This window comes from Dipodomys merriami, unplaced genomic scaffold, assembly GCF_024711535.1.
Source record: "Dipodomys merriami isolate MVZ:Mamm:240054 unplaced genomic scaffold, mDipMer1.0.p SCAF_24, whole genome shotgun sequence".
NCBI classification, from domain to species: domain Eukaryota; kingdom Metazoa; phylum Chordata; class Mammalia; order Rodentia; family Heteromyidae; genus Dipodomys; species Dipodomys merriami.
The window spans coordinates 1444191-1464646 of NW_027203826.1; the positions used below are offsets into that span (position 1 = coordinate 1444191).

The 20456-nt window shown below is 43.0% G+C and overlaps 1 protein-coding gene across 2 annotated transcripts; it reads left to right on the plus strand.

The window, feature by feature from the left end:
* Window positions 1-1614: 1614 nt before the first annotated feature.
* Window positions 1615-13052, plus strand: Creg1 (cellular repressor of E1A stimulated genes 1). Of its 2 annotated transcripts, XM_070034159.1 has the most exons (4): window positions 1615-2006; window positions 6227-6346; window positions 7368-7552; window positions 11862-13052. In XM_070034159.1, exons 1-4 carry the CDS (start codon window positions 1653-1655, stop codon window positions 11863-11865), a joined length of 663 nt encoding a protein of 220 aa, XP_069890260.1. In that variant the 5' UTR covers window positions 1615-1652; the 3' UTR covers window positions 11866-13052. The 2 variants fall into 2 exon arrangements, with proteins under 2 accessions (XP_069890260.1, XP_069890261.1); XM_070034160.1 differs by lacking the exon at window positions 11862-13052 and having other exon boundaries at window positions 7368-7556.
* Window positions 13053-20456: the final 7404 nt, after the last annotated feature.

Here is a 20456-nt window from a genome sequence, read left to right on the forward strand (position 1 = left end):
CAAAAAAAAATGTTTGTCATGTTTTTTCATGGTATGTTGAAAGAGCTTATTGGGGTAAAAGGAGGCTTTTCATTGGGAAGTTGCCCCATGGAAACATGGCTGGAGTCTTGCCTTCCTGTCTATGTTCCTTGTACTGTGTTCAGTATTTTAAAGAAATTCTCTCACTAAATTCACATAAAACTCCAATGAGACAGAATTGTTCTTTCCTCCTTTCTAACGATCAGGAAATTGAGGTTTAGGATTATCCAATTGAAGCTCATGCTTAAGTGGCCAAATCCAAAGCAACCTCTTTTTATTACTTTATTAGCTACTACTCTTTTTTTTTTTTTTTTTTTTTGGTCGTGGGGCTTGAACTCTGGGCCTGAGCGCTGTCCCTCAGCTCTTCAGCTCAAGGCGAGCACTCTACCACATGAGCCATAGCACCACTTAGCTACTACTCTTGAGGCATGCACATTGCAGAGAAAAAAGTCTCAATTCACCTGTACTGAGGCTGGGCACTAGGTTCAAGTGTTAATACACACACACACACACACACACACACACACACACACACACACACACACACACACACACACACACACACACACACACACACACACACACACACACACCGCATACTAACAGGCTGAGGCTTGTTCACTCTTACCAGAATGTGGAAAACAATGCGGTGTAGCAACATCTGGCCACCAGAGGGAATTGAAGAACTGGAGTTGTCTTCACAATTAGTTATTAGGCTAAGTAGTTGTCCGAATGTAGAGGTTAAGTTTAAAACAGAAAGTGGAGGTGGGACTTTAGTTCACACCTGTCCACATTACTGGCCCACAGCAGCTGAGAGAAACTGCTTCTGTTAAACAACTCAGCCTCAGAGAGCCAGGTGTCACTAGAATTGCAAAGTGACAAACTGCACTTGGAACTACGAGTCCTCCTTTATAAAAACAAGTACAGTGAGAATTCAAGGCAGACTGAGAATGTAGCCAGCGATGTGAGTTTATTTACTAATTCCTAAAGTACCAGCCTAAGAGAACATCCCTGGAAACTGGAGAACCGTCCTAGAAGCAGCAGAAGGAAATACCTTCCCCAGAGAGAAAGGAGAATTCCGGAAGCAATAAATAGGTGAAACACCAAAACGGACTTTTAAACAGGTCCCAACAGGCGAGGTCGGGCCAAATTCTAGTTGGGCCTAACAATTTTTCAGACACTGTTGGGCCGGTAGTTGATAAGATCTGGAATGGAGGATTTCTACCCTTTGTTATTTAGGACCTTGCTGTCCTTTGGTGCTGACCGTGAGTAAACAGGGGAAAAGGGCATAGGTGGAAATGGATTTGCTCTCAGAAGCCAGGTATCCTCATACAAGGGGTGTTTGAGCGCATCATAAAGAAGTCAGTATTTCCCCATAGCAGTGTGACTTAGGAACATTGCTTATTTAGGACAGATTCACACTCTACACAGAGGGCTGGGCGGAGTTGTGGGAAGATGGATAAACCGATCGGGTTACTCACAAGTTGCAGAGCTGGTGGAGGAATTCCTCCCCCTCGGATTCTGATTGGCTCCCTTTGGGGGCGGGGCTTGCCTGCGGGGGCGGGGCCCTGCTGGGCTGCCCTAACCGCCGCCGGATAGGTCGCGGACCCGGACTGTCACTCAGGACACCCGCCATGTCCGGCCGTGCCCAAGCACCCGCAGGCGTCCTGTTCGCCATCCTGCTGGCATCGGCGCTGTTGTCGCTCCTGGTGTCCCCGGCATGGGGTCGCGGCGGCCGGGATCACGGGAACTGGGACCCCGCTGCACAGCTGCTTCCGCCGCCGCCCGAGGAGAGCCCGGCGCGAGTGGCCCGCTTCGTGGTGCACCTCTGCGACTGGGGCTCGCTGGGCACGCTCTCCACGCTGGAGGAGGTGCGCGGCCGGCCCTTCGCGGACGTACTGTCGCTGAGCGACGGGCCTCCGGCCGCGGGCCGAGGGGTGCCCTACTTCTACCTGAGCCCGATGATGCTCACCGCGCAAAATCTGCAGGTGAGCGGGGAGCGCCGCGCGGCCTCGCCGGGTGGCCCCGGGCGCCGTGGCCCCGGGCGCCAGCTCGCGCCTGCCAGCCGGGCAGTGTGGCCCCCAGAGAGGAGTTTCCACTCTGCTCTCTCGAGTGGGGCGAGAATGGTAGTCTCCCAGATGTTTGCTGGGCGAAGCACTTGGTACCTGAAGGACTTCCCACTGGAGTTGTGAATATTCTTGGGGCATGCATAGTGTTTCTATTAACTGGTCTTCTAGTGTTGTTTTTTTATTTGTTTGTTTTGTTTGTTTGTTTGTTTTAACCAGGCTTAAAGATTGTGAAGCATTTTGCTTAAGTGATTAGAGGCTTTCTTAACCGCTCTTCCCCCTCCCTCCCCCCCCCCCCCCAAGCCAGGCTGGGAATGAAGCTCACTGGTGCAACACTTCTCTAGCATTTGTCCCCAGTACCTCAAGAAAGCAAAAAACAGAAACTTCTTAGCTCTTGGCACACAATTATAATTCCCTGCACTCTGAAGATTGGGACGTGAGGACCACAGTTCAGGGCTAGCCCAAGCAGAGTTAGCTGCAAGACCCTTTCTGAAAGCAAACAAACAACAAAAACAACAGATTAAAAGCAGAAAAGACTCAAGTGATAGAAGCTGGCTCAAGTGATAGAAGCTGGCCTAGCTGTATAGAGGCCCTGGGATGTTAATGCACATTGTTAGGAATGATAGTTGCAACCTTTAGGCCATCATATGCACACTGCTCTCCTCAGCAGAGAGTAGGATGGCTTGAAGTTCCTCTTCACTCATTATAGGCCTTCTGGGACAGGATAAAGCTCACAAATCTGGTGGACCTCAGCTGTCCCAAGGGTAGTCTCACAGACACATAGCCTAAGAGGTAAGAGCCACATGGAGCTCAGGATAGAGCCTGATTTCGTGGAAGATCTTTTGGACAAAGATGTTAGATTTTCAGTGTTGGAAAAGAACATTATTGATAAAGATGAAAGAAATTGGTGTTCAGTTAAACACCAGCAATATACCAAGCTGGCATTCAAGTTCTAGACATTATCTCCTGTAATAACTTGTAAGGTTTTACTTTACGCATTCTGCAGATGAAGAATTTGAGGTTCAGATAGAGTAAATAGTTCAAAGCCAGCAGCCAAATCTGAGGGCTTTTTTCTTAAGTTCAACTGCCTTCAAACCACAGGCAATAGAATATGGCCACAGACTAGTTTTCTTTGGCCCTCACAAAGTTCTGTTTTGTCTTAAATAAACTTACATTAGTTCTCAAAATTAATTTCAAAATGAGTATTTTACTTAAAGGCTTAAGTTTCTAGCTTCTCTTGAAAAAGGGGAAGATTTGGTGACACTGGAGGCCTACATTTTCCAAGCAAAGCCAGAAGTAATTACCCACAGCTGCATATACACCACATATCACCAGTTATTCCCAGCCCATTCCACTCCTTTAGGACTTTGCTCAATGTAGACTCATGTACTTCATCAGTGATGTCCTCTATGTGATTGCAAGTCAGTCACTTGGGAAAATTTAAAAATTCAGTGCAAAACATTTTACACCTATTCCCTTCCCCCCCAAAAAACCCCTCACTTATGATTCCAATGAGGGAGGGACAAGTTAAATACCACTGTTATATATGAGCACATGTAAATTAGAAAGGTGTCTTGAGAGCTGTGGTGTTATCTTCATTGCAGAAATGAGAATACTAAGACACAGCAGTGCAGAAACTCACCTGTGATCCAGCCCCTAGTATTTGATGTCTCTGGAAAGAAATAAGAGTTATCTCTCTTGCAAGCATTCCTTAGAACCCACCCACAATTTCAGGTTTCCCTGAAGGCAGTAAAAAGACATCAGAATTTGTATGACTGATTTTCATAAGTAGTCAAAGTTGGTGTCTACTGTCTACTTTTCCTCTCTCTTCAGAGCACCAGGAAACACTTCATGTTTTCTTATAGTGCAGGATGTGAACTACTTCAGAAGGAACAAGGAGACTCAGATACAGTACCAGTGGGACCATATGTGAAATGCTTATCCTGAAGAGTTAGGTCCTGAGGCCCAGATGTACTTTGCTACCAGGCTGTTCTTCTTGCAAGATGGTGTGTGTGTGTGTGTGTGTGTGTGTGTGTGTGTGTGTGTGTGTGTGTGTGTGTGTGTGTGTGTGTGTGTGTGTACACATCTGTAAGTGTACATGGTGTGTGTGTGTGTGTGTTGTATAGAAAATATTTGGCTCGGTGCTAGTGCCTCAAGCCTGAGATCTGAGAATCACAGTTTGAAGCCTGCCTGTGTAGGAAAGTTCACAAAATTCCTATCTCCAGTTAATCAGAAACAAAGAGCCAGAAGTGGAGTTTTGGTGGTAAAGTGCTAGACTTAAGTGCAAAAGCCAAATGAGAGCTTGAGGACCTGAGTTCAAGCCCTAGTACTAGCACAAAAAAAAAAAGGAAAGGAAAGGAAAGAAGAAAGGAAATGTTTGGAGGAAGATATTGCTGGTATTAGCTGGTAATGGTACAAAGTTAGTCTATAGGTCTAGCAAGTCTGAAATTGAAATCTGTGCTTTGAATTTTAGCACCAGGACTTAAGATTATTCACCTTCTTTGACACGCATGATATGACTCTCTTTTATCTGGTCACTTGTAATCTATTTTTCTTTTACCAACTGAAAGCAACCTTGGAGGGCTGTATATACATTTGAGGTTTCACTTCCACCTATTTGAGATGACTCTCAAGAGAACTTCTTCGAAGTTCTTTTTTCTGGCTGTTAGCTGTTAAGTTCTGTCCTTCTGCTTCCTCCTGACACTCTTCCTCTTCCTTGAGGAACCAGTTCTCCTTGGTCTGCATTTCTGTTAGTGGAACTGCATTCTCAGTAAACAAGGGGTTCTCACTGCATGTCCAGATGCTTCAGTTCCAAAGTCCCACCAATTTTCCTTTTGCTTTCTCCTTGCATTGGCTTTCTCCCTGCTCTCTATCTTGTTTTGTATGCTCAGTTCTATGTTTGCTTGTTTTTTTTTCTTGCCAGGTCAGTCTGCCCTCTGTCCCCCATCTTTAATACACCATCCCACTTCTGTCCTGATTTTGACTATAAGGCCTTCTATGATTGCTATATCTATCTTGGCTACAATTTTGTCTCCTTATGCTGAACTTTGCTGACACTTTACTGGTCTTGGCAATTAGATAGGTCTGTCTTTCAGACAATGCTATATCTTTGTTTGTTTTCTCTTAAGTATTGATTATTTCTGAGTTTTCAAATAATCATAAACTTACAGAGGGAAGAGAGACCTTCTCTGAGCCCTTTCTTCCCCTCCCCTATCTCTGTCTCCATCTCTTCTCCCTGTTCCTTTCCCTCTCCCTCCTCTCCCCTCTCCTTTCCTCTTCTTCCTCCTCCTCCTTCCAGTTCTCCTTCTTTACTTGATCTTCTGTTAGTGTCTTTTCTGTCTTATTTTAATAAGCTCTCTAAATGACCTGCTGTTTTGATGACCACAGTTCTCCACAAAAAGTCTAAAGAGCCATATACTCTAAACTGCTATTTCAGTAATGTTAACAATGTTTTTATGAAGCTGATTTCAGAAAGAAATGAGAATGTTGTTTGATTTATGTTTAGAATGTGAGTTAATAATTCTCTCAGCTTTGAGAGCACATGACAGTTCTGTCACCATGAGATAACTGAGCAGCATGATTTAGCTACTTTCTTGCTTCAGTTGTGTAATTAGATGGTTGGGCAACTGTGATACATATATATATATATATACATATATACATGTATATATACATCTGTATATATGTATATGTACATATATCTACATATATAAATATATTCTCTATAAATATGTTTATATATTTTATATATAAATATACATATATATATATAGCATTTGTTTCATATCAGAGTTTGATCCTGTATTTCAATAAGCACTGTCACCAGCCTTGAGTTTGGGTGACACTGCAATTATAATTCCTCTGGTGCATATAGAACAGATTCTGAGTTTTTAAAATATGCCAAAAATAATGCTAATAGAATTAGTTAATTTTAAATATGCCTTCTCCACCCCTGTTTTGGGGAAGCTAGAATCAGTCTCTATCCAAGTCCTATTTATCCTGAGAGGAAGAGGTGGTGGTTACAATTCATTATTTCATGGAAGAAAGATCCAGCTCTAGGGACATTATATATGCAACTTGTAAAATTTATCTCCTCTTCAGAAACCGTATTTCACATGAGTGTCTTCATTTTCTCTCTGCAGGAGAATCCAAATGCTACACTGATGCTGTCTTTGGCACAGACCAGCTTCTGCAGGAAAAATGGATATGATCCCCAGAGTCCCCTTTGTGTTCACATAATGCTGTCAGGAACTGTGACCAAGGTAAATAGTTCTCCACATGGAGAGAGATGGGTTTAGAGGAGCATCATTGTATCAACAGTGAAAAAAGAGATCCTTGGAGAATAAAATATAGCTGATTTGTGATTGAGATGTGTGGTTAGAACTATATTCTAATATGCCAAGGCATTTATGTCATATGGGTGTTCATTGGGAAATTTATGAGGCATATGAATCATTTTTTTCTGAAGTCAAACAGATATAAACATGATAAAGCCCATACATAAAATTACTCTTGCTAAGAAGCATCTACTCAAGCACAGCTTACTGACTATTGTGTTTTACATCGAGCCACATTTAGTGTGGCTGGGTTCCTTGTGTCCATGTTTTCATAGTGGCTGAGAACAGAGAACATATTAAGTAAGCAAAGAAGGAAAGCTGGATATGAATTTGGACATTTGGGTTGAGTGTTGGAGAGAAGACTTTAAATAAAATCATAGGGAGAGCAGTGGACAAGATGTCTTGAGAATTGTCTGATTGCCGAACCAGTGGAATTTTTGCATTTTTGACACTCATGAATACCTCAGACAAGTTTGATTTATGGCCTGGAAATTCTCTGTGTGTGCAAGTTGAGTGTACTTGACTGAAGAAAAACAGCAATGTTCCTTGGTTCCATTATATTTCTTCTAAAGATTGTTGTCCTTCACGTTCACTGATATAGGTGTTTAACACATGCATGTGATGGAATAATGGTTATGGGATGTGTCTCAGGCACCTGTAGCATTTTATTGTAGTACTTTGTGCCATTTACTGTGGTTGCTCAAAGTTACTGCTTAGCAACGAAAATAAATAATCATAATGGCTTCTTATTTTGTTATACTTGAGACTGCCAGCATTTGAAGTCATTGTTGTTCTCTGCTTTCTTCAGGTTTCTTTCATTTGCTCTTAATTCTTTAGGATCAGGATTTACAACAAATTCACTCACAGAATGCTAGAATGATATTCCTAACAAATGAAAGTAACAAAATATTACTTCTCTGAGAATTATTTCACATTTGTCATTTAGGTGAGTGAAGCAGAAATGGACTTTGCAAAGAAATCATTATTCATTCGACATCCTAGTATGAAAACCTGGCCTGCCAGCCATAATTGGTACTTCGCTAAGTTAAATATAACCAATATCTGGGTCCAGAACTACTTTGGTGGGCCAAAAATAGTGACACCTGAAGAATACTTCAATGTCACAATTCAGTAAGTATTTACAAATCTTTCCTTTTCTAATATTGAAGCCCTTATCAGTTTTATTTTGCCTTCTAAGGGGACACCCATTTCATATGCTGTGGAATCCTTTGGTAGGCTGGTGAAGCCTAGGACCCCTTCTTAGAATAGTATTTTAAATTCATAGGGTGAAATGCATAGGGTTACAAAAGAAACAAATAGTGCTGAAATTCATTTATAGAAATATTTTAAATATGTCATAGTGTAATATGGAAGCCTTTAAATAAAGACTAAATAATATAGGACCTAGTAATGGATCTGTAACTTTCAAAATGAAAGGCAGTATTCTAAGTTGGGTGCTGGTGGCTTGGTAATCTTGGTACTCAGAAGGCTGAGATCTGATTTTTTCAATTTGAAGCCAGTCCATTGAATTCTCACCTCCAATTCAAGAGTAAAGAGCTGACAGTGAGGATGTGCCTCAAGTGGTAAAGTGCCAGCTTTGAGCAGAAAAGTGGGAGAAAGAGGTCCTGAGTTCAAGCCCTACTGTGCGAACACATACAAACATACACATACGCACGCACACACACACACACACACACACACACACACACACACACACAATTTTAAGACATTTCTCACAACTGTGATGGCACACTTGGTGTGATTCTCTGGCCTAGGACTGTTCACTGGAACACTAAAACTGCTTTCTATGCGAGAGCTTGTTTAGCCTCCAGCTTCTCCTCCACCATCTTGACTTGTAATTTCTCTATTGCTGTTCTAGACAGTCACAGACACACTGTTACACTAGAGCTTAATGGAAATGGGAAGAACATTCCCCTCAACTTCATAGAATTCTGAACTCTAGTTTATAGGCCTAAATATCAGGTTGAGACCTTACTTGAAGGCAGTACATATCAGGCCCTGGACAGACCCCTTATGACATATGGTGGCATTTTCTCATGGCAATCTGATCTAATGCTCTCAACTATGGATATTCTACATCCAACTCTGAGCAGATGAGCCTGCCCTCTGTACTGTGGGTATGTGTGGCTTATCCCATTGAGATGTGAATGTGTACAGAGGAGGAGGCTGAGACCAAAGGAGGCCACCAGAGAGAGCGGAGGTGGAGCGGCATCTGAAGATGGGAGAAGACTGGAAGGAGGAGTTGAGCTGCTCCCCTAGAGTGAGGTCAGGATTTGGAGGAAGGACTACAAAGGACTAGTATGCTTACAGATCATACCAGGAATTCTGGCTAATCTGGCATCCATCAGCCTGAGGGAAGGTGATACTAACAGCAAAAATAACAGCAATAGCAGCTAGCTTTGTTGGCTGGGTACAGTGATTATTGCTTCACATGTACTAACTAACTCGTTGAGTTTTTACCACACCCATATGAGGCAGATACTATAAATGAAGCGCCCATGCACAAAGTTAGCATCATATAGCCAGGAGATGGCAGTTCTGGGATTCGGTTCACTGTGTTCTTGCCCCAGAACCTCCATCTGGCTCCTAACCTAATGTTCTACCACCCACCTACTCCTTTGGTCTCCTCTCTGGGAGTTGATGGGTCCCCTCTCCAGGGCAACACATAGTAAACTTCCCAGTCATGCTGATCAGTAGCTCTGTGGGGTGGTTAGGATGGTGATAGTATGCTAGGCTTATATGTTGTAGCTCATCTGGGAGTTTAAATTCTTGGCATTACTTTCTCTCTCTTTTCTTTCCTTCTTGTTTTATTGTAGAACAGTCCATGTTATATTTACTCCCCAGCATGATAGTGAATTTCTTTTTTTGTTTTTTCAAGTCCTAGGGCTTGAACTCAGGGCCTGGGCATTGTCCCTGAGCTTCTTTTGCTCAAGGCTGGCACTCTACCACTTGAGCCACAGCGCCACTTCCACGTTTTTCTGTTTATGTGGTACTGAGGAATTGAACCCAGAGCTTCATGCAGGCTAGGTGAGCACTCTACTACTCAGCCACATTTCCAGCTCCAGTGGTGAATTTCTTGATATAAAATCTCAGGTTTTAGCTTGGCAACAGTGGCTCATGCCTACAATCCTAGTTCCTCAAGAGGCTGAGATCTGAAGATCATGGTTTAAAGCCAGCTCAAACAGGAATGTCTGTAAGACTCTTATATCCAGTTAATCATCAAAAACCAGAAGTGGAGCTGCGGCTTAACTGGCAGATCACTACCCTTAAGTAAAAAAACTAAGGGACAGCACCAGGCCGTGAATTCAAGCCCCTCCCCCATCCCAAGTTTTAGTTTTTTATTTACATATTTTTATTTTAAATGGTTGAGAACAGTACCTAACCCAGAGAAGGTGTTTAGGAAGTACTGGCTGATTGTTAGTCTTTATCTGAAACAAAGACTTAGGAACTCTGCGTAAAGAATCAAATGCCCTGGCACTGACTTAGCTGCCATGTGTGCAGGAGAAGAGGCATGGACTACTGACCCTCCTCTGAGCTGGCAGAGCATCTCTATAGGAAATAAAGGTCACAGTTGCACAGTTATTACCAGGCAGCACATATTGTCAAGAAGAACAGCAGTAGGGGCAGTGTGCTGCTCTTTGAGGTTAGAGTTTCCCTTCACAGGACAGAACAGTCTCTGAAGTGCAGTTATCTTTGTGTAAATAACATGCCCAAGGGCTGTGCGGGTGTTAATAACAACACAGAATTGTTTCTCACAGGGCTCCACAGTGAATGAGTAACATAGAAGTACGTGCTCTGTTATCCAGACAACTGAGCACTTTTCTGTGGCTCAGAGATAAGGTTGATTTTTTTCCCTCTTGTCCCTCCCTAGAGCAGGGTGCCTCAGAGTCCTAAGAATGGAAGGGGCCTAGGGGGTGGGAAGGTGGCTCAATGGTAGAATAGAGCGCTTGCCTTGCATGCATGAGGCTCTGGGTTCGATTCCTCAGCACCACATAAGCAGAAAAAGCCGGAAGTGGTGCTGTGGCTCAAGTGGTAGAGCACTTGCCTTGAACTGAAGAGCTGAGGGACAGCGCCCAGACCTAGAGTTCAGACTCCACAACCAGAAAAAAAAAAAAAAAAAAAAAGAAGTGGAAAAAAAAAAAAAAAAGAATGGAAAGGGCCTAGATGCTGTCTCGCACAGGTGCTTTTTTTTTTTTTTTTTTTTTTTTTTGTCGATCATGTGATCTGAACTCTGGGCCTAGGCTCTTTAGCTCAAGGCTAGCACTCTTACCACTTTGAGCCACAGCACCACTTCTGGCCTTTTCTGCTTATGTGGTGCTGAGGAATTGAACCCAGGGCCTCATCCATGCAAGGCAAGCACTCCACCTCTGAGCCACCTTCCCAGCCCCACACAGGTGCTTCTTGATGATTGATGGTCCATTCAGATTCTGGCACTGGGAGCTCCCCCAGCCTCCACACTGCTGCCAGAACTGGATTGCAGGGTGGATTTACAGAAATATCTCTTGAGGGCTGGGACTACATGTTCTCAGGGAACCTCATAGTGGGGGCAGGGGAAGAGTGCTCACAGGCATTCTGGAACTTCCTTCTACATCTAATGTGAGGGCTAATGTGAGACCTCTTTGAATGTGGTTTGCCTCATTGGATTGGTGGATCAAACCCCAGGAACAAATTTGCATATGGAGTGTAAGGTTTAAATGTTTTCATGGAGTATTGTTGAGATCCTTGATAAAGCAGCTCTCAGAAGGATAGGCATTACCTTCTATCAGAGTGAAGTCTGTGCAACAGAAGGCTTGGGCTATGCCTCATTTCATTGCCTCTGGTGGGTCCAGATATGTCCTAACAGAGACAATGACAAAAAAAAAAAAAAAAAAAAAAAAAAACAAAGGTCACACATGGTTTGTAAACTTGCCCAGTGTCCTTTCTCTGGATATGGATTTCCAGCTCAGTGATGACCACAACTGCAACAGAAAGTAGGGCAGGTTGCCTCCTGGCTGCGTTCTGGATCATTAGATAGTACCCTCTTCCCTATATGCTCATGAACCCAGCTGTTCTCAACTCTTGTTGCCTATAAAACCTTCTGAAAGTCTTCTTGCATGAGATGAGGACAGCGGCCATGACACCTGGCCCATTTATGCATCCCAGCAGTATTTTACTAAAATGTCAGACTCATACCCAGAGAGGTGAGGTGCTCAAATGGGGATGTCTAGGCCCTGCCCTCTACCCACTGAAACCAGAACTTAGGAATCTGCCTTTTGATCAATGTGAGACATTCTCTGGTACTCTAAAATAGTTGATATTAGTTCAAAATCTTGAATTATCAGGTCACAAATTTCTATAGCACTTCCTGAGAATGAAGAATCAACTTTTAGGAACTGTCAATCCAGTTAGTGAGATAACTATCATCTCCTTTCCTTTGCAGATGAAGCAGAATACCCAGAGTTGAATCACATGTGAAGCTTCTTACTATGGCTCATGCACACTTCCAGGACTCGACATTTCTCTGGAAGTTTCCTATATTTGCCACTTTTCCGTGACATGCTGATTGGTTTGCTTTCCTTGAAGTTCTTGGAATATATAGCTGCTGGATTTTTAAGACAATATTTTAAAGCCATTTTCATCAAGAAATATCATTATAAGAAAACAAGTTTTATTTCCTTAAATCCCCGTATTTTTCCACTGGTTCCCCTTGGAATGTACATAGCAGATTTAGATGGCCCTTGGCAGCAGAAGGTAATTTGAGTAGGAGTTTTTTTTTTTTAATTACTGGCAAGCCACTGTGCTGGGAGGGTACCCTCCTAAACCCTGCCGCCTCCCAGGCTCCTGGAGCCTGGTGCAGAGGGGCTGACTCCATTACAACATCTATGTAAATCCCAAAGAAATAGCAGTGGTGACCATAGATGGAACTTTCTACGCATGCTCATTGATGTTTAACAATCTTGGAAATTATTGATCCAATCAATGTAGGGCAAAGCCACTTCTTGTAGAGAACTTTCTATACTTTTTATATTCCAAGCTCATACTTACTTAGAACAAAACAATTCTATCAAACTTTTCCTGAGTTTGATTTCTCCACCCAGGGGGATACTACATTGGAGTCCTCTGTACATACAATTCTTTGTGTTTGCTTCAGAATGGGATTGCAAAAGAAAGGGGAAAGGGGAAGTTTTGTATATGTCTGGTATTCTTTTATAAGAAGAGTTAGTCCAAGTGTGAGCTAGCTTCAGCTAGAGCCTACATGCTCCTTACCCAATGACTTGCCATGGCTTTTAAAACTCCTCTTAACAGTGATCCTCAACTGCTCTAAATTTCTAAATGGCTCCTAATGCTGCTGCCTAAATGAGGTCATCTGAGGGAAGATAACATGGCATTAAAATGATTTCTTCATAGCTTTATTACCTTTATACTTGATTCAAAAGATGACAGGGGACCGGAATCACACTGTTGAATTCTTAAGTGGCAACAAGAAAAGAAGTTCAATATGAGCTATCATTTTTAAAATCTAGAAATGAACAGAAATCCACACCCTTCTGCTAAGACAAATGATTTATATTCAACTTAAAGAAGTAGACTTATGAAAAGCATTAATAATTAAAAGCATTATTTTAACAAAGCATGTTGTTTTTCTTTTTCTTTTTTAGCAGTAAGGGATTTGAGCTCAGGGCCTTGCATTGTTAAGTAAGCTCAACATCACCTGAGCAATGCCTCCAGCCCTGGACTTAAACATAGATGATAATATATATTAGAATGCCTTATAGTCCGCTGTTGGAATCCATTTATGTTTTTATCCCAGCCCACTCTTAATTCAGCAGCCAGTGGTTCCAAAACTAGATGGGAATCTGCCATTCTTCCCTATTGACAGAAAGCTTATTGTTTCCTAGAATGTGAGGGATGGCCAGGATCCAGCCTTTGTTGCAGGTCCTTGGATGCCAGCATAGTTGGTGGTTGAACTAGGTTGAGGCCATCTGTATAGTTTTCTTCCTTTGTCCGCTTACTGTGCATTCTGTTTTTAGCATTGGGCACTGTATAAAATACATCCATATTTCAGGCCAGATCCAGTTATCCCACAGTGAAGTCAGCCAGTTCTAGAGATTCCTTTAGTATTCAATTGGAGAATGTTCTCCTGTTGCATTCTAATTCGCCAGCAGAGGGTGCTGTAGATTACTTTTTGTGTAGGTGCCCAGTGTGAGTACTTCCTGTTTTTGTTCGCGCGGGCGCCCGTGTGTGTGTGTGTGTGTGTGTGTGTGTGTGTGTGTGTGTGTGTGTGTGTGTGTTAAGAGTCACACTACGCGGGCGCCCGTGTGTGTGTGTGTGTGTGTGTGTGTGTGTGTGTGTGTGTTAAGAGTCACACTAGTTACCCAGGCTTCGCGCAGGCGCCCGTGTGTGTGTGTGTGTGTGTGTGTGTGTATGTGTGTGTGTGTTAAGAGTCACACTAGTTACCCAGGCTGACTTCTAACTTATGATCCTTCTGTCTCAACCTTCTAATTACTCAGTACTGGGATTATTGGCATAAACAATCACACACAGCTCAATGCTGGCTATTCATACAGCTGAGCTGAGATGATTACACTCCTAAGAATGACGCCCTGAGGACTGGGGTAGGGGGTGGATAAGTCTTCACTGGTGATGCTGGAGTTAAGGCAGCTAGCAGGTGCAAGAAGCAAACCAGAGGCCTGGTCTCCTGCTGCTGTTGATGTGATAACACAGAATTATCTTCCTCCACAACTTGAGCTTCTCTTGTGAGATTCCCATTCCAACATCTGCCAAAGAGGGATTGATGCCTTCTTAACAGGGAGAAGATTTGGGAGAAAGCCTTGGTCCAAAGAGTAGATCAGATCCAGATCAGATCCAGAGCCAGGGGCCAGTGCCTCACGCCTGTAATCCTAGCTACTCAGAAGACTGAGATCTGAGGATTGCAGTTCAAAGCCAGCCCAGGCAGGAAAGTCTGTGAGACTCATCTCCAGTAAACCACCAGAAAACTGGAAGTGGTGCTGTGGCTCAAGAAGCAGAGCGCTTGCCTTGAGCTGAAGAGCTCAGGGTCAGCACCCAAGGCCAGAATTCAAACTCCACAACGGACAGGAAAAAAAAAAAGAAAGAAAGAAAAGAAAAAAGTAGAACTGGAGCGCAAATGGCTCATTTGTGCAGTTTAGCTACACAGGAGGCTGAGAACTGAAGATCCAGTTTGAAACCAACCAGACAAATCTGAGACTGTCATCTCCAATTAAGCAGCAGAAAGCCGGAAGTAGAGTTGTGGCTCAAGTGGTAAGACTGATTCCTTGAGAAAAAAAGAAAGAAGAAAAAAAAAAGCCTAGCAAGGGCTCTAGCCTTGGAGTTCGAGCTCCAGTACCAGCACAAAGAAAAAAGAAAAAGTAGAAGTAGGTCATGATCAATGTGACTGAAGCTGCACAGTCCAGGTGGGTACATTTACCAGATGTCCAGGTCAGGTTGTTGATGTGTTACTCACCAAGATAATTTGTCCTTACCAAACCCTAGCCAATAGATACAGTGTATTCTGTCTCCAGTCCAAGTTCCAAGTACATGGAGGTATGTTGTGGGTTGAAGAAAAATTCATTGCAAAAATTAGACAAGATTCAATGACATAAATGAATTAATAAACATTCTGACTAAAGACTGTTTATGTCCAGTTAATTATTTTCTGGTGATAAGAAAGATTGAACTCAGAGCCTCAGATTTAGCATGCATTCAGCTAGTGAAGTATATATTCCAGCCCTTGGGGAATTGGGTGGGGAAGGGAGTGTAGGTACGGTACACAGGGTTGAACTGAGTCTGTGTCCTGACACTTAAGTCATGAGTCCAACCTAGGTTTTTAATGGTTAATTGGAGATGGAATCTCATAAACTTTTCTGCCCAGGATGGCTTTAAGCCTTGTTCTTCTCAATCAACCTTCTGAGTTGCTAAGATTATAAGCATCAGCCAACAGTGCTCAGTTTCTTGGGGATCATTAAAAAAAAATTTATCTGAGTGGAGAGGTGGCTCAAGTGGTAGAACACTTGAGTTCAAGCCTCAGGACTTATAAAAATCCTACCATTAAAAAGGCTAATTCAAAAATAAATGATCTTGCTAGGTGCTGGTGGCTCACACCTGTAATACTAGCTACTCAGGAGGCTGAGATCTGAGGATCGCAGTTCAAAGCCAGCCTGGGCAAGAAAGTCTGTGAGACTCTTATCTCCAATTAACCACCAGAAAACAGAAGTGGTGCTGTTGTTCAAGTGGTAGAGTGCTTGCCTTGAGTTGACAAGCTCAGGGACAGCACCCAAGCCCAGAGTTCAAGCCCAATTGACAGAGAAAGAGAGAGAGAGAGAGAGAGAGAGAGAGAGAGAGAGAGAGAGAGAGAGAGAGAGAGAGAGAGAGAGAGCATAGAGAACTCTATGTACTAAGTCTATGAAACCATGTGGTTATTAAATGTGTTGCCAATATTTCATTAAACTCTATTCCCCTTAAATTATTTTGTTTTAAACAAAATCCACAGTTTTTAATTTCTGAAGAAAGGCTCAATGCAAGCTAATATTTTCCTTAAATACTTAGTCTTCATTCTTTTCCTTTGAGAAAATTGATGAATACCAATTTAGGTTTTCTCCTCTCTCTCTCTCTCTCTCTCTCTCTCTCTCTCTCTCTCTCTCTCTCTCTCTCTCTCTCTCTCTCTCTCTCCCCTCTCTCTCTCTCTCTCTCTCTGTCGTTGGTTGTGGTTCTTGAACTCAGGGCCTAGGCGCTGTCCCAGAACATTTTTGCTCAAGGCTAACTAATGCTCTACCACTTTGAGCCACAGAGCCACTTCCTGAAATCTAACTATTGTCTCAAGAATCCAATGACCCTTCTTTGAGGAAATGCTTTGCCAGGTGTCTGGTGTAGATTTGGCAGGGGCCCTGAAATCAGAAAATGCCACAGATTTTCAGATAGCCCTCATGTATTTTTGATCAGGCAGAGTGAGCCGTGAAGCCACAATGTGGTTCAAATCCCAGCTCAAGAACTTAGCTTGGAGGCTTAGGATAAACCTTTGTTAGTAGGTTCCCCTCTGTGGGGATAGCAAGGATTTTTTAGTATTTTTTTCCATTAAGCTGTGAAATGACATGAGGCCATTATAAGGATGTGCTGGTGAGACCACAGCAAAGAGTATCTGTTTTCTAGAAGATAACGTCATGGGAGGGGTCCACCTGTCCTGTGTGCATTGTAGACACTCTTCCCTACTATGTGCCTTGCGGAGGCAGAACTGAGGGGAGACACTGGGATTCTGGGATTAGGAGGAACCACAAGGCCCAGAGCTCAAAGCAGCTCTGGGAATCGCAGTTTGATAAAATTGCCGCTAGGGGTCTCTGTAGAGCCACATTGATTTGACAACTGGACATCTGCCCAGCGTGGAAGAGTTCTGTTTGTTTCTTCTTTGTCCCATTGCCATTCTTCCTTCCCTCTAAGGATGATGAACATCCTAAGGGGCTATCAGAAGGCCCTCAGCAGCTGTCTCCAGGAAAGTCCTCTTTAGTCTTTTCCTAAGGCAAGAGATGGCTATGCTGGCGTTTTAAGACACCTTCCCAGGAGCCAAGCTGGGCTTACAGAAGGCTTTCCAATTGCCTCTAGTCCGAACAAGCTCAGGCTTTGTCCTTTTAGTCTTTCCCATTTTGGAGAATCATCTATATGGAGTCAGAGCATCTTCATCATAGTCAAAACAGGAAGAACTATACAAACCCAGAACCCACCCCTTGTGTGGAAGCCAGGAGACCTGCTTCTGCTTTAAGCCCTAAGCCCTGTGGTGTGGAGCTGTTGGAGCAGCATCAGGATGCAGTCTAAAGAGGTTTACACCTGGTCACTGTGCCACAGCCCAGGGAAGATAACAGCTGGTGGGCTGGAAGGGAAGGGCATTGGAGAGGCAGAAAGGATATACTTAAATACAGTTTCTGGATAAAAGATACTTTGGGAGGGGGCAGGCAGTCTTACAACTCAGACCCTTCATTTTATATTTGAGGTCATCAAGGCTGAAAAAAGGGAAGTGATTTTGTCACAGTGAAGAATAAAGGTGGGAAGGGTCCCAGTCTTCTGTGTTCCCATAAATACAACTCTCTGTTGCAACGCACTGAGTGGAAGATCCTTTGGAAGAATCAGAGCTGGAGATTAAAAAAAGAAAGAAAAAAGAAAAGAAAAGGCACAAAGCAGTTGAGGAGCTGTCAAGAATATCCACTTTCTCAGATGCCCTGAGGTCTGAGGCCTGGAATTATCATTTCACAAGATGACTTTGTGTTGGCTTAGGTACCTCAGAGCAGACTCTATAAGGCTTCTGAGACTAAAGTCATCATGGAAGCTAAACGATCTGGTCATCATAAACATGAGACAGACATGCTGAGTTCTGACTTAGTGCTCTAGAAAGATTAAAAAGAGGAAGCACGCAGGTTCTACTCTGAGGATGTGAGGGCTCCTTGCCTGTAGGGGGGCTTGCCCACACCCTCCAGCATCTGCTCCTCCCTCCTACAGAGATGAGGACCACACTCTTATTCCAGATCCCATCAGTCCTAGAAGATTTTCACTCAGAGCCACCACTCATCTTACAACTTTCTGGTGTTCCTTTTTAGATTGCAGTGATAATGGTTGATGATTGTCACCTTCCCTGAATGATGTGCAAGGGAGCCAGTACTTCCCAATACCTCTGTATATAGCAAGTGACATATATCATGTATTTGTTCCTCCAATGATGCAATCAAGTGGGCATTGTTAGCCAAGAGGAGTTCAGATACTTATTTTCAAAATCATAAAGCCAGTTTGTGAGGGTTGGAACTTGAACTTGGGTCTGCCTGTTCTAAACTCATATTCTTCCATTACCATGGACCAGCAACCAGATCTGAGTGACAGTATTTTTAATTTTTCTTGTTATTATAAAGATAATGTACAAAAGTCAGATAATGAGCATATATCTTTTTGAATAATGTCACCCCTTTCCTCTCTCCAAGTTTTTCCCTCCCATCCCCACCCACAAGTTGTATAGTTCATTTTCAACATAGTCTCTAGTGAGTATCACTGCTACATTTGTTCACCCTTTGTCCCTCCATTTATATGTCCCCTTTTACCCTCGCAAAGACAGATACATGAACAAACAAGACAAAACAGAACAAAACAAAAACAACAACAAAGTAAAAACCTTTGTTTCCATTTCCTGGAGTTCATTTCGATACTGACACTCTTGATTCTGTGATTTGCCAACCTTATGCTCTTAACATATTTTTTAGTTTCCTTAACTGCAAAGTGGAAACTGAAAATTAAAGTTGATGGCCTCACTGAGTCATCCAGAATATCAAAATGACAAAAAAAATTGTCATGGAAATGGGACCAGGCTAGTAATAGAAAAACTCTTTTTCCAGCGGAAAGTGTTGGGCCATTAGAAGCAATATTATTAGGCCATCTTTCACTATTTTTCTTCTTTGGTATCCTTGTACATTCTTTTATTTTCACTTATTTTTGTGCTGCGTTTGGTTATTTGACATGCTGTTACTCCTTTAACATCTCACTGAAAAGTAAAACTCTGTGGCTTAATTTTCTTTAGAACAATTAATCTTTTGAGAAGAAGGACACATTAGTTAAAGTTCCCAGCAAGGTGGACCCAAGCCAGTTGTGCTATTGCAAACATGTCTTCAATGACTATGATTTCTCAGAATGTGTAATACTTAAGACTATTTCAAGTGCAAGTTACATGTTCAAAGTCATATGGATTAAGAACAGCTCATGAAATGGGAAAGTCCATGGGGTGACCTTTGGGTCTGGCATGGATCAGGTTCTTAGTGGATGTAGTAAATGTTCCACCTGAATTTGCTTTGCTTGCCTCTGTACTGGCTTCATTCCTGATCAAACTTTCTCCACTTAGTGAGAAAGAAACCAACACCTAAGGCTTGTCTGGTTTTCAGGGGGAATCAGAAGAAAGGGTCCCAAGATTTCCAAACCTCAACACACATGGCCTGAATAGTCCTGACTATGAAAAAACTTGTGACTAGGAAAGCTAGTGCTTTTGTGCTTTTGTTGAGTTACCTGGCAAAAGGGAAAGATTACCTAGGTGGGCCTGACTTAGGGGAGACTTTTCCATGCTGATTTTCCTTCCAGCTGGTTGCAGAAGTGTGAAACAGAGAAATGTACTATACAATGAAAGAATGGCTTTCTAAGTATGTATTTCAAGGTACTGTGAGTGGAGAGAGTAAATGAGGGTGTTTCAGGGATAAGAAACCCTTCTCAGCTCCATTGAAATTCCATTGTTTCGGCTGTCATGGGCCACATTGAAGGACAGACAAATTCAGCTTGGATAAAGTCTGGCAGCTATTGATAACTGTTTCCTCATCCTCTAGCCCCAGCCAGCATGAGCCCCTTTAGGCTCTGCCCCTCCCTCAGCTTTGGCCACATAAGAAAGAACTGTAAAAGGTAGGCCTGTGTGGAAAAAGTGGCAAGGAGTCTTGCTTGGACCAAATTCAGCATCTTAGATAGCAAGTAGCATCTGGACAGACACTAAACCTCAATCTACCAGTCCCTGTCCTTCACTCATCTCTAACAATAGTGGAGATGATGCCCTCCATTCATTCTCTAAATTCTGAGTGAATGTCTATGTGCCAGGCACTGCATTAAGTTCTAGACACTCAAGTAGCCTAATGTGGCTTCTAATTCCAGAGATTGACCTTCTGTGAGGGTCAGGAATGGTGAGGGGGTGAGGAGAGAGGTGAGGGGGGAGGGCATGTGCACTCTCCTGTTAAGTACCATCTATATACTAGATACTTTACATTAGAAATTAAATGTGCTGGGCCGCTGGTGGTTCACATCTATAATCCTAGCTACTCAGGAGGCTGAGATCTAAGGACCACAGTTCAAAGCCAGCCCAGGCAGGAAAGTCCGTGAAACTTATCTCCAATAAACCACCAGAAAACCAGAAGTAGCACCTTGGCTTAAGTGATAGAGTGCTCACCTTGAGCTGAAGAGCTGAGGGAGTGCCCAGGCCCAGAGTTCAAGCCTCACAACCAACCAATCAATCAATTAATCA